Here is a 14454-nt window from a genome sequence, read left to right on the forward strand (position 1 = left end):
TGTGCATCACAGAAGCTGTAGTAGGAATTATTATCATAGAATATACACTTTATCTTTTCATAATTTTATTAAAATATAAAGTAAAAGATTTAAAGAACACTTTTTTTGTAATTTAATTAAATGTTAAAATTAAGCAGAAGTTGGACATGATGCTTTGCTTTGTGCAAATGATTCATTCAAGCATTTTCAGAATTCTTGAATAGAAATATAGATGAACAGAATATATATTATCGAAAATAATGGAAACTTTACCCTCATGGATGGGGGACAGCCTTGTCATTGACTTTCAGTTCCTCTAAATGCTGACATCAGTTCATCAAAATGCTGACAGCCTCCAGTACTGCTCGCCTGGTCCCTCCATCTCTGAAGGTAAAAGGAAGACATTTATCTAGACTCTTCTCCGTCTTGGCCCCTCGGTGGTGGAATGAACTTCCCCTCGAGGTCAGAACAGCTCAGTCACTGAGTACTTTCAAATGGCAGCTCAAGACCTTCCTCTTTAGAGAATATTTAGATTAACTTGTAACTTTCTTGTTTTCTAACTTATGTACAGAATCTACAACAGAGTGAATAAAAAGATTGTAATCATAGTTGAGGGTCCTAATGAACCAGAACTGTTCACTTCATCGACGGTAACTTGAAAGCACTTTGTAAGTCACTCTGGATAAGGGTGTCTGCCAAATGCCTTAAATGTAAATGTGGTAACTTTAATATTAAGGTAAAAAAATAAGTTTGTATTTAAATTTAAAACATTTATTTTCTAGCCCTCTCTAGCAGTCAGCATTAATTGGTGTTAGTTGTTGAAAATGAAAGGTGCGTTTCAGTAAGCAGTCTTCACACCAGGCCTGGTTACACAGGGTGACAATGACAAGGCCGTCCCCCATCCATGAGTGTAAATCTTTTCTTAAAGATATATTCACCTCATCTATATTTCTATTTAAGAATATAAAAAATATGTTTAAATTACTTATATATATAAAACTAAGCACCATGCCAACTATTGCTTATTTTCAGCACTTAATTCAATTACAAAAAGTTTTCATATTTTAATTAAATGAATGAATTTGTTAATTTGCTTAGTTTTTGTTGAAAACATAAATTGTATATTCTATAACAGTTTAATAATTTCCATTACAGCTGCTGTGATACACAGACTGTGTGGTTATAGCAGGATACAGAGTTTATGAGTTGAGAATCATATTTGCATTGGTACAGTTGGGTGGTTCTGAGTGCAGATGTTCATCAGTCCAAATGGACAGAACTAAGCAGGACAGTTTGAAGACGAGGAGGATCTGCTGCTGTGTTGTACTTATTCTACAGATTTCTGTGTAGGCCACATGTTCCAGTTTAATTATTAATTTGTCATTTTTATTTAACATATGAAAAATGTCAGCATTTTGGAAACTGAGTCATTTCAATATTTGTCCAGAATTAGATTTACAGGGAGATTGGCATTGTTTCAGGCATGAAGGTAAAACTTTTATTATTGCATAAAACATCAGTCTACCAATAAGAGAGCACGTAAGAAGACTTGGTTTAAATTGTGAATTCATGAAGTGATCAGTAATAAAGACAGAAGACTAAAGAGCAGGTAGCTGCTGTGAGGGGTGAGCAGGTTCTACTCAGAACAGTTGCTTCTCCTCAGTGTCCCAGTAACAGCAGGCTGGGAGCTGTAGGTGGATTCACAGGTGACTGAGGTGACCGTGTTCCAGTCGCTGGCTCTGAGAGTCAGGGTGCTGCTCCAGCTGTACAGGCCGTCCTTCTGCAGGACCCCACGACCGGCCTCCCCACTCTTACTGCTCCCATCCACCTTCCAGCTCAGACTCCAGCCAGAGGGGAAGCCCTTGTTGGCCAGACACACCAGCGTGGCGGAACCCTTACTGGACACCTCGTCTTTAGATGGGGGGAGGACTGTCAGTGTAGGACGGGTGATTGCTGGGAAAGAAAACAGGACAATTTAGATCAATAAATAATGAAGTTATGAAGTGTTTCTGATGTAGACACGTCTCATCATATAATCTCCAAAATCATAAAACATACACTGGGGTCTCTGCACTTTACATTTTGAAATAATTACAATTCATCTTTACTTTCGTAAATCATTGCTTATGTTCTCACATTAGATCTGATCTGTAAATGTGAAACATGCAGGTTCAGCCAAATTAGATAAAGACAAATGATTTTACTACAACATTTATTTCTAAGAGTGTCAGATGGATTTACATTTTTTTCATATAATTTCATTTATTATCAGGTGTGTAAGTAGACTGGTCCAGTCTGGTACTGTTTACCAGTAAAAGATTAAATGCTGGTACACAATAATGGAAAGAGGGGAAAGAAGCTGCCAAAACCCACAATCCAAACCAGTCAGAGTCACACGTTCAACAAGCAAACACACCAGATAACGTTCTGTCATCTGACCAATATTTATTAATCTTTCTTCAGAGATGTATGAAGCTGTGGAGATGTGAACAATATTAAGTGTGAAGTTTGTGGTTGAACCATTAAGAATTTAAAACTGCTTTCACTACTGCTTATTAGGGGATGTTGATTCTATTAATACACAGATACATAAAAGCATAAACCAGAGCAAGAGTAATATTAAAACATGCTAGTAAAAAGCACAGAAATAAAACAATCTGCACTAGATTTAAATAAATGGACAGATATTCGTATCTGAGGTTTATAATATCATTTATGTATTTATAATTTACACTTTTTGCAAATTTTATTGCATGAAAACACACAGACTATATTATAGTCTCAAAACTACTACTGAAGTATCAGTTTTAGTAATAAAGCATCAAACTAGATGTATAATAAATATATTTTTCTGTTTATTCATTATAATTTTAAACAGGAAACACATAAATAAACAAACCGCATCAAAGTAGAACAAATTTTTACTTACTGCCAAGTTCCAGCTTGGTGCCGCCACCGAACGTCCACCACAGTGATGGAGTGTAACTGAGACGCCGTACAAAAACCTCTTCATGCTTCAGTGCTGGTGTCTCTGTATGAAATAGCAGCTCCTCTAACATTTTCATGTTGGGACTTTTATTAGTTTATCCATCTTCACTGGTTCTGGTGTCATGTGGCTTTTAATTTGTATAGAATCGTTGTTTCTTTTTGAAAGATGTTAAAAATGACACACAGAAAAATTACCACAGACACCAATCATGATGTAAACTGACAGGATTAATTTACTGGACAAGAAAATTAAATCTAAACTTGTTTATTAATTTAATATTTAGTTCTCTAATTATGTGCTAATTTACATGGAGAATCTTATTCTTCTCTGTCTATTAGGAATATGCAGTACATCTGGAAAGCGTTCACAGTGTATCACTTTTTCCACATTTTGTTATGTTGCAGCCTTATTCCAAAATAGTATTAAAGGCTTTTTTCCCCCTCAAAATTCTACAGGCAACACCCTATAATGATAATGTGAAAAAGGTTTACTTGAGGTTTTGGCAATTTAAAAAAAAAAAAAAAAAATCTACATAAGTATTCACAGCGTTTGTTCAATTTTGTTGGTGCACCTTTTGGCAGCAATTACAGCCAATTACAGCCTTTTTGAATATGATGTACACCTACAGTACACAGTCCAAAAGTTCGGACACCTTCTCATTCAATGCGTTTTGTTTTTCATGACGATTTACATTGGTAGATTCTCACTGAAGGTATCAAGACTATGATTTAACACATGGGCAGTGGTGGCTTAGCAGATAAGGAAGCGGCCCCGTAATCAGAAGGTTGCCAGTTTGAATCCGCCAAGGTGCCACTGAGGTGCTACTGAGCAAAGCACAGTCCCCACACACTGCTCCCCGAGCGCCTGTCATGGCTGCCCACTGCTCACTCAGGGTGATGGGTTTGTAAAACTGTGGAGAATGGAATTCTAAATATGTGTGCTACCCAAATAATGACTAAAAGTAAGTCTTTGATAACGGGTTTCTCAAGCCAGGTGGCGCACTAGACCAGGGGCTCATCTCCTGTTTCCAAAATGCATCACAAACTGCTTGAGAAAGTTGTTCTACTATGATAGTTGGTGATGAAAATAAATTATGTTCAATAAGATGTACTTGTGTTTACCAACTGTTTATTCAGTTAAATAGCTGCATCCATGTTACCACGTCACGTTTGATGTGGTAATTTCACAGTTTGAAGACTCATTCTCGCCCCCTACAGTGCAATTCGGCTAGGTATACATCCGCGCTAAAATATCAAGGTGAAAGTCATCATAGTGTAGCGGTTCTTCTTCTGCATTGTGGAACTTTTTGATTTCGTTTCTTGAACCGTAAATGATGAGCTGACACCCAAGAGATTTTCTGTGCAAAGTGTATTCTGTACAAAAAGCAAGGTCGCGTCGGGGGGAGGCTGCTAAATGCTGTAATGCCGTTTGACAAAGACATGGAGAACAAATAGGTGTTGGACTCCACATGACAAAAGCTGCAGAAGTATCGTGGTCCTGAAGAATGTCCCATTTTACAGGTTAAATGCAGAGGAAAAAATTCAATGTGTGCACCGTTTGTTGTGCGGCTGTGTATCACAAGTGACAATCACTTCATGTTCACAGTTATGTACTTAACAAAAAGTGGAGACCCGGCCTCCACAGTCACCAGACCTGAACCCAATCGAGATGGTTTGGTGTGAGCTGGACCGCAGAGTGAAGGCAAAGGGACCAACAAGTGCTAAACACCTCTGGGAACTCCTTCAAGACTGTTGGAAAACCATTTTAGGTGATGACTCGCCATTAAGGTAGAAAAGGCCAGCACGTCCCTTTGATGGGCAGACCCAGAAGGAGGTGAGGAGAAAACCCCAAACAATGCCCCAAGCGGGTTGGGCTTGACTTTTCCCCACAAATTCTAACAACATGTCAAATATCTCAGTCCAGTACTGGTGTAAAGAAGGGCAAAATCAGAACATATGAATAATATTGGCAGAGGACTGCTGATGTCAAGTATAGCGCCTTGTAGTACGGTGTTAATGGCTGTGTTTTTGATTTTACTGACTGGCGCTCATTAATGGGTCCGGGACTAAATGAACACTAATTACCGTCTATGTTCCTACCAGGGACTGGTGTGTTGCATCAGCCTGGTTTTCAATGACTGATAGACTAATTGGTGGAGACTGGGTATTGGTTGTGGGTAGGTTGGTATCTCTTATCTCACGGTGACGAGGACCCGTGACATCGCCAATGACAGCAGCGTGAAAGGCGGCGACGCGACCAGACGCCGGACCGTGACCGGCAGCGTAGTGGAGGGCGGAGCGGCCAGCAGGGCTTCAGCCAGTGACAGACAACGCGAGCTAAGTACCCCTCAAGGGACGTCGGAGTTGTAATTTCCGGTTGAGGCGCTATTGTGTGGACCTGAACCATCCCATCTAGTAGCCTGACTGTGTTGCAGTGGGATTGTCGTATAGCGATGCCGGCCGACACCAGAAGGAAGTTTGGACAGAGTGCAACGCCGCCTACTCTTCTGTTACGTTTCCATTCATTCGGCCACTGCTGGGTGGAGTTTGTTGCCGGGCATTCCGGAGGGCGACTTAGGCGTGTTCACGGGATTCTGGACTGCGCGCTTTGGTGCAGCTGCGGAGTGGAGCGCTTTGAGACCGATGTGTGCACAATTCCTGTTTAAATTGTACTTTGCGTGTTCCCTGTGTCTGGGGTGGACAAAGTGGGAGCATCAAGTAACCTTTCGGTCACGACACTGACATTGGTCACACAATGGACTGACGCCCTCATAGATTTGAGACAAGCGCAATTTAGTGTAATGCGATCAGGAATTTCCTGTCCCAAATCCTCCTCCCAAAGTATCTTCAGAGGGGTTAGAGGGGTATCTTCAGAGTGAATAAGCGCACAAATGAAAAATGTGATTATAAATATAAGAAACCAGACCTTTCAGAGATGGAGTTGGTTTAAGAAGGTAATCTAGAACAGAGTCTGGGGGTAGATGTGGGAAAAGTATGATGAGCAAAGCTACTGAGAAATGCTGCTGAGGAAGAGAATATTTATGAAGCAGCTGTGAGAAAGAGGCAAAGACATTGTCTTTAAAACAGTGAATGGCAGCTTTTGACTACATAGAAAACAGATCATCAACCAAAGATGGACAGAACTGGTGATTTGCAACCAGCAGGGCATAGGTGGAAGAAGTTTTATAACCCAAAGTAACGTTTTGTCACGTCCATGCGGACATGACAAGGCGGGTGCACGGAGAGGAGGACTAAGAGTGATGAGGAGACGAGGAATGTGTCACATGATTCCATCATGCGACTGGGAGAAACACGGAAATGAGGTAACGTGACTCCTATAAATTGGCTAGAGAGCAGCTGCCAGACACATGTCATTAGACTCGGCTCCAAAATCCTCAACCAAAGTAAGACCGTACCTGTCCTCTCTATTATCCTGAACTCAGTCATCCCGTTCTGTCCTGTCTTGTGCCTCAAAACATGAACGACAACATCAGTGTGGTGTTGCGGCTCAGGCCGTCCGCGTTCGCAGATAAACGCGGAGGAACTTACCTGCCTCCCGCCGCACCGAGGTTTCTCGTCTCCTCCTACACGTCTCTCTCGTTCTGGTCCCGGTTCGTGTGACAGAATGAAGGACGCGATCACCTGACATCACGAAACAGGGTTTTAATGGTGAATCACAGGACATGGGGAGACATCCGAGACGTTGACATGGGTGAACACAGAACATAACATTAAAGACCTGACGGCGAACAGAAACAAACAGGGCAGCTTTATACATTTTACACAGGTGAAAACGATTCGGGAACATTACACAGGACAACAGTGAAACTCCGATCCGGATCCCGGATCGGAGTAACCCCTTTTCGGACCGGATCTTGAAACGTTTAAACTGAGCCAAAATTCTGAGAGAAGTTTTAACAATCATATTCTTGGTATAAGGTAAAGTGGAAAACAAAATAGGAGAGTTCACTAAAGCTTTCAGAGATACAGGTTTGACCGAATTTGCTTCTGTTGCCAACCAATTCATTTGAGCATCTGAAGCCAGTATTTGAGGATCCTAGTATTAGATCCCCAATAATAAAACCTAAAATGTGGTAAGGCTAACCCACCAAGTTTTCTTGGTCTTTTTAAATACTGTCTGTGTAGTCTCGGAACCTTGTTATTCCAGATAAACGTTCTAAAAAAAAAAAGACTGAGGCAGAAATATTGGTATGCATTGAAATAAGTAAGTAAAACATTGTAGAAAATTAATTTTCACCATATTAACACGTACAGTCAGGGACAGATTAAGAATGGACCATCGTTCACAATCCTCTCGAACCTTAGACAGCAAGGAAACAAAATTAAGATCCTCAAATTTCGTGGTGACACAGATACCAAGATATTTAAAGTTATGATGGGCAATTTTGAAGGGTAAGATATAAAGAGGGTAATTCTTAGCAGCAGTACTAATGGGAAATAATTCACTTTTATTCAAATTCAATTTAAACCAGAAATCAGAGAGAATGATTGAAGGGTAGTAAGAGCAGCAGGGATTGAGACCGGTAGGTTACAGATATATAACAATAGATCATCTGCATAAAGGGACACTCTCACCTCCATCCCATTCCTAACAATTCCAGTAATCTGAGTGTTAGACCTAAGTGCAATTGAAAGAGGTTCAACTGCAAGCACAAATAATAATGGAATTAACGGGGAACCCTGTCTAGTCAAACGATAGAGTGGGACATATTCAGATTGAGTATTATTTGTTCTAACAGATGCTTGCGGTGAGGAGTAAAGTATCCTAATCTATAAAATGAAGTGTGTTTTAAAACCTCCCCAGTATATGAAAAAGATTGGGCCATTCCACTCTATCAAAAGCCTTTTCAGCATCCAGTGATATGAAGGCCTCCTGAGCTGAGGGATCTGGAGTGTTATAAATTGAATTAAACAGACATCTAAGCTTAGAGAAAGAGTGTCTATTTCGGATGAATAGACACAGAGATGATGCTCGGAAGGTAAAATTCAGCATTCAACAAGCTGATTGGGCGGTAGGACGAACAACACAAAGGATCTTTTTCAAAAGCAGTGAGATGGTGGCTTGTAAAAGGGTTTGAGGAAGGCAGCAGGAGTCAAAAGATTCATTATACATATCTAGTAATAATGGGGCCAGTTGATGTTTAAGTGTTTCTCATGCAGAGCCAACATAACAAGGCTATAAATCTTTGGGTCTTGCAGTTTTATCTCTAAGGATGTATGAGATCATGGCTGCCTGGTACGGACAAACACAAAAAAACCCCAGTTGCGAAATCCCTTTATCATATATATACACGTCACTGTGTTCAGACTTTTAAAGATTCGTATAGCGAGTCTTCCCATGCGCGCATGTAAATAAAGTCTGACTAAATTCATTTAACTGTTTCTCATTGTGACTCCTCAGATGCTCAGTGATGGAAATAACTTCCATGACACATCCACAAAACATTTCTCCATCCACAAAACATAATCTCCTGCAAAACATTTTTCCAAGAGCCTTCTGGGAAATAAAGGGGAAATTAAGCCTCATTTTTCTCATGGCTCCTTCTCTCTCTCTCTACTCTTTCTTCTTATTTTTATTTTCTCTGTAACCTTGGTACCTTTTAACATATAATATTCACATGTAACTGCAATAATTATTTACCGGTGTTAATAAATTAGAAACTGTTCATTTTTTAATCTCTATTGTGCCATGCCTCTTTCTGCCAGGTAACATCCAGTTGGAGTGGTTGAATACAGTGCTTTTGTGTGGAGGGAGAAAGAGTTTTTTACACTCTGTTCTCTCACCCCACCACGGTCTTTTTACAGTTTTACACTGCATCGATGCAATATCAATGCACATCTGAGTCGCGATGCATCGATTGTACGATTCATTTCCCCTAATCTTTGGGAGGGTCTTGAATTTCCTCCATTTGTATACAATCTGTCTATCTTTGGGTTCAAACTTTTTAGAGATGGTTATGAAAGTTTTTCCAGCCGGATGAGCACCAATCAGTCTTTTTAGGAAAGTCTTGATCCTGCCATGATACACTGTAAAGAGCAGACGTTGATAGATGCACCTGCACAAAAAGTTGAGTGAAGTGAATTCATAGAACAGAACATGAGATGTTCCTCTCTCAGCAGCACCTGTAGTAGAGTCACTGTACACTGTACAGTCTGACTGAGGGAGGTTTTTGTACGACTCTGTATCACTGTGTGAACACACCACCGCTATGATAACTCTGACAGTAATAATCTCCTGCATCTTCAGCCTGAATGCTGCTGATGGTCAGAGTGAAATCAGATCCACCATCAGATCCACTGCCACTGAACCGCTCTGGAGTCCCAGTGTAGCGGCTATTAATTTAATAGATGAGGAGTTTAGGAGCTTCTCCAGGTTTCTGCTGGTACCAGGCAAAGTAGTTACTATTAATCCCAGAGCTGGTTCTGCAGTTCAGAACGACTGTATCTTGTGGCTGAAAAGTTCTTACTCTGGGAGTCTGTGTTACAGTAACCTGCCCAAGAATCAAACAAAATATTTTAGAAAAGTATAAATTAGTATAATTAAATGCTCAGTTTACACATATTTATTCCTGTATTAAATGTAATTTACCTTGTACACACAGAGCAAACACCCAGAAAACAATGATGAACGTCATTGTGATCATTTCTGTTGTTGTGAAGCATGAAAGTGTGTCACCTAAATCAGCTATAAACTCTGTGAAAGCACTGAGGCATGTGGTGGCAATGCAAAGTGTCCCCTCTATGTAAATCATGCTGCTGCTGCTGTTGCTGGACGACCAGATTCATGTCAGGGAGGAAACTTTCAGCTTCTTCACGTTTTACAAAATACTCAAAAACTGAAGGTGTCCTCTGCTTGGCTAAATAGTTCAGTTATTCTTGTAGATTTGGTTTGTTTCCTGGATTGAAAAACGTGTCCTGCTGTCTTACATTAACATTAGAGACACATGCAAGTCACTGACCAATCACAGCACAGCAAGATCTCTGTGCTGAAATGTCTAATTCAGGTCTCATTTACTGAAGTAGTATTTGACTTTTATTTATACTGTCCACCTTGACATGGATGATCTGGACACCTTAATCTGACCACAAGTCGCAAAAAATGTATTTAGTATTTACACACGGTGACAATGACAAGGCTGTCCCCATCCATGAATGTAAAGTTTCTATTCTTTTCTAAAATATATATTCTGTTTATCTATATTTCTATTTAAGAATTCTGATAATGCTTGAGTGAATTATATTCATAAAACAAAGCACCACGTCCCACTTTTCTTTAATTTTTAACATTTAATTAAATTACAGTGTTCCTTAAAAGACTTTTTGTTTTAATGAAATTATGTAATTTGTCATTTGCTTCTTTTGCTGAAAACATAAAGTGTATATTCTATGATAATTATTCCCTCTAGGATCCCCATGGAGGATCTTATAATGTCTGTCTGTGTCTTTTAAAGTACATATATAATAAAATAAAATGAAAACATTAAAGAATCCTTGATGTTCACCAGTACATGACTGCAGGAAGTGCAGATTGAGGTAAAACTGGTGTACATTTACATAGAGGTGGGGTTTTGCATGTGCTATACTTATTTAATTATAACTGTAGTTGTTCAAACTAGATGTATAATAAATAAATAACTAGAAGCCAAAATTCCAGGGGAAATTTTGATGGGTCTGTCCGGGCATTGGTCACAGCTGCGGGCATGGGATTTGTAAAATGGGGCTTCTTTACTGTGGTAAGTTTTATTTTACAAATCCGTTGTTTCTTTACGTTTGACGGTCTTCGCGTGGCGGTCTTTAATGTTCTTTAATGTTCTTTTTTGCCATTCTCAGCACAATAATAAATGGTCTGTCTTCCTGACAGACCCAAAAAAGGCAGTGGTGGCCTAGCGGTTAAGGAAGCGGCCCCATAATCAGAAGGTTGCCGGTTCGAATCCCGACCCGCCAAGGTGCCACTGAGCAAAGCACCGTCTCCACACACTGCTCTCCGGGCGCCTGTCATGGCTGCGCACTGCTCACTCAGGGTGATGGGTTAAATGCAGAGGACAAATTTCACTGTGTGCACTATGTGATGTGTTGCTGTTTATCACAATGACAATCACCTCACTTTCACTTCACTTCATGACACACAGTTTCTCCTACACCTTCACCAACAATGATCTTATTCATCTTTTCTCTTATCTGCTGGATTCATGGTGAACATTATTTTTACAGCATGAGAACCTTTCACTTTTAAATACTTAGTGGCTAAGTGAAAATCATTGTGATACAGTGTAGCACAGCACACAATGACACAACAAAATGTTGTAAGATGGGACATCTTGGACACATGACATTCCTGTGCCTTTGTTGTGCATAGAGATTCAACACCTCCGCATCCCTTTGTCAAACTGCACTGCAACATCCCCCGAGCCAAACGTGTGAGGTGTCGGCCATCGGGACCACCCACTCTCTTTGTCTTCCCCAAACGGGAGGCACCAGGGGTGTGACGTCAGAAACAACAGGTTCTGATTGGTCTGTGACAACTTCCTGTAGGCCAGGGGTATAAAGGTCTGTTCACATGTGGGAAATGGGACTTTTTTTTTCCCCATCTGGCTTTCCATCGAAACCGGTTTTCGAGTCTGCTCTATCATCTCATTTTCTCTCTCTCTCTCTCTCTCGCTCTCTCTCTCTCTCTCTCCCTTTACTCTTTCTTCTCATTTTTGTTTTCTCTGTAACCTTTTTACATACAATATTCACATGTAACTGCAATAATAATTTACCGGTGTTAATAAATTAGAAACTGTTCATTTTTTAACCTCTATTGTGCCATGCCTCTTTCTGCCAGGTAACATCCAGTTGGAGTGGTTTGAATACAGTGCTTTTGTGTGTAGAGAGAGAGTTTTTTACACTCTGTTCTCTCTACCCACTTTTTTACAATGTGTCCTCTGCTTTTAACCCATTGCCTTTGGTGAGCAGTGAGCAGCCATGACAGGCGCCCGGGGTGCAGTGTGTGGGGACAGTGGCACCTCAGTGGCACCTTGGCGGATCGGGATTCAAATCGGCAACCTTCTGATTACTGGGCTGCTTTCTTAACCGCTAGGCCACCAATGTCCCTATGGAAGTGTTCTCATAATTGGAAGGTTGCAGGTTCAAATCCCATTTGCCATTGAGGCCCCTTGAGCAAGGTACCGTCCCCACACACTGCTCCCCGGGCGCCTGTCATGGCTGCCCACCAGGCACCAGTGGTGGAATGTAACAAAGTATTTGTACTTCGTTACTGTACTTAAGTACATTTTTACATATCTGTACTTTACTTAAGTAAAAATAATAATGCATACTTTTTATTTTACTCCACTACATTTTGCTGCATTTATCTGTACTTTCTTCTCCACTACATTTCTACAATTTATGCCGTTACTCGTTACATTTTATGAACAAAATTTCCTCAAAATCTTGCATGAAAAAATAGTTCGCCTATCGCGTTCTGGCGTTGTTTGCCATTTTCTACCAATCCGGCTTTATTAGCTCCAATGATGGCAGAGCGCGCGTCAGTTCGCAGCACGAGCTGGTAGACCGGCTTGATGAACATATAGAGGTAAGCTATGCTATGGTATGCTATGCTTTTGGGTATGTTATGACATGATAAGATACTATATAGATAGATAGATACTATACTAAAATGTAAACAAACTGCTTCTGCAGAGGCGTCCGGACTCGAAGCACCAGCCATGCTAGCCTGTAACCAGCAAACTTTAAAACGTGAGCGGTGTTCAGTCTCGCCAGAGTGAACGTCACTCACGTTCACATTCATCAATTGTAAACTGATTCGTTCAGTTCAGCGTTCATGAAAAATAGGAACGTGTTCAATGAACGCCGTTCATTGAATGCGTTCATGCACAACACTGGTCCAGCTTGGCTGGAAGTGGTGCTTTCCGCCTGTTTCACGATCAGTAGTCATCTCTGACTAGAGATGTGATCACAATAGACCAACAGTCCTGTATTTCCTGGGTTTCTCACATATTTCAGGACCCCCTCCAATTTGGTTTTGTATTCACTTAAATGCAATCTCTCGTAATTATAAGGTTTATATACATAGTTTAACACAGTAAATAGGTCTAATAATATACTTGATTGTGCTAGTTACTTTGTTACCACTGGTGTTTGGTTACTGTTGTGTACTAAGCTTCAGTACTTCCTCCACCACTGCCAGGCATGTGCAGAGGGGGGGTTTGGGGGGCGGAGAGTGCTTGAGCACCTGCCCCTTTTGTCTTTGATGCCCCAAGTGCCCTTTTTATCTGCGTTTTTTAAAATAATTTTTAATAAATGTATTATTAACAGTGTATGTGTAGGCCTGCCTGTGCCCCGCAACAATAACATTTAACTATTAAAAACAATTCTAGTTCAATAAAATCATCAACAACAACAACATTTATTTCTTATATAGCCCAAAATCACATACAGTATGTCTCAATGGGCTTTGACAGGCCCTACAGTTGACACCCCCCACACTTGACCCTTCTGCACACAAGGAAAAACTCCACAAAAAAAACTCTAGGAGAGAGAAAAAAAAGAGAAGAAGAAACCTTGGGAAGGAGTGATACAGAGAGGGACCCCCTTCCAGGGTAGAGTGAGCCTGCAAATGGTGTCAGTGCAGGGTTTGATATGATATAATGATAAGTCCTACGGTTGTAGGGTTGGAGAAGTCCAGGATGTAGTCAGTGTCATGGTCTAGATTACGTATCCATAATCATGTTACTGGTCCATTTGAAGATCCCTGAAGCTGTAGTTGTAATGGTGGTGGTGGCTGTGGTGACCCTCTGGTTTGTTTCATGTTTTGTCCTTGTAAACCAGTTGTCAGGAACCAGGATTTATTTGCTGGTCTGATCACTGGGGTCTGCCAGTAGTCTGGGTGCTTGATTCCGTGTCTCGGAGAAAAACAAACAGAAGCAGCGGCAGACGGTTGGACTGTACGACCGATACTGAAATATGTGGTTATAATGGTATATTGGTGCTACAGAGGCCCGGTACCCTAACTAGGACAGCCTAACTGGTGAATTTAACTTTGTCTGTGTCTGTGTCATCAGGACGCCTTCAGTCACATTCCGGGCACGAGTTTCCGGAAATGAGCTAGTAAATAATACGCAATGTGGAGCTGAGCAGCTGAATGTGAATAATTAACGGCGCAGCAGAGTAAAACCGCCGGCAGGCATGGGTCTGTGGGACTGGGACATGTGGGTATTTTAACACCCAGGTTTTTTCAGTGAGATAGTTTAACCCCAGTTTATTCAAAAATGGCTATTCTTTCTCCATTCAGTGTGTGTCCCCCTCCCCTTCCCTGTTTATCCCATCTTCTTGAATCACTAAAATTCCTCATCCCCATATCTTGTGTATTTAGCTCAGGCTAAGTTAGATGACACAACTCCAGTACTACTGACACTGAAGTTGCTTATTTGGTGCTTTCACCGTACGTTCTACTCGCTAATTGTC

The 14454-nt window shown here is 40.8% G+C and overlaps 1 long non-coding RNA gene and 1 gene segment (V, D, J or C); both read right to left on the reverse strand.

The window, feature by feature from the left end:
• Positions 1-1426: 1426 nt before the first annotated feature.
• LOC114765183 (Ig kappa chain V-III region MOPC 63-like) overlaps positions 1427-14454 on the reverse strand; it is a 32848-nt gene continuing 19820 nt past the window's right edge. Inside the window, 3 exon segments of the V gene segment in view lie at positions 1427-1932; positions 2909-2964; positions 10032-10038. Coding sequence covers positions 1616-1932; positions 2909-2964; positions 10032-10038 — 380 coding nt within the window.
• Positions 2974-6555, reverse strand: LOC114765185 (uncharacterized). Its single transcript, XR_003742588.1, has 3 exons — positions 6517-6555; positions 6384-6436; positions 2974-3031 (listed from the first exon to the last, which is right to left on the reverse strand). It is a non-coding gene; the product is annotated as an uncharacterized LOC114765185 (long non-coding RNA).

Source organism: Denticeps clupeoides, chromosome 15, assembly GCF_900700375.1.
Source record: "Denticeps clupeoides chromosome 15, fDenClu1.1, whole genome shotgun sequence".
Lineage (NCBI taxonomy): Eukaryota > Metazoa > Chordata > Actinopteri > Clupeiformes > Denticipitidae > Denticeps > Denticeps clupeoides.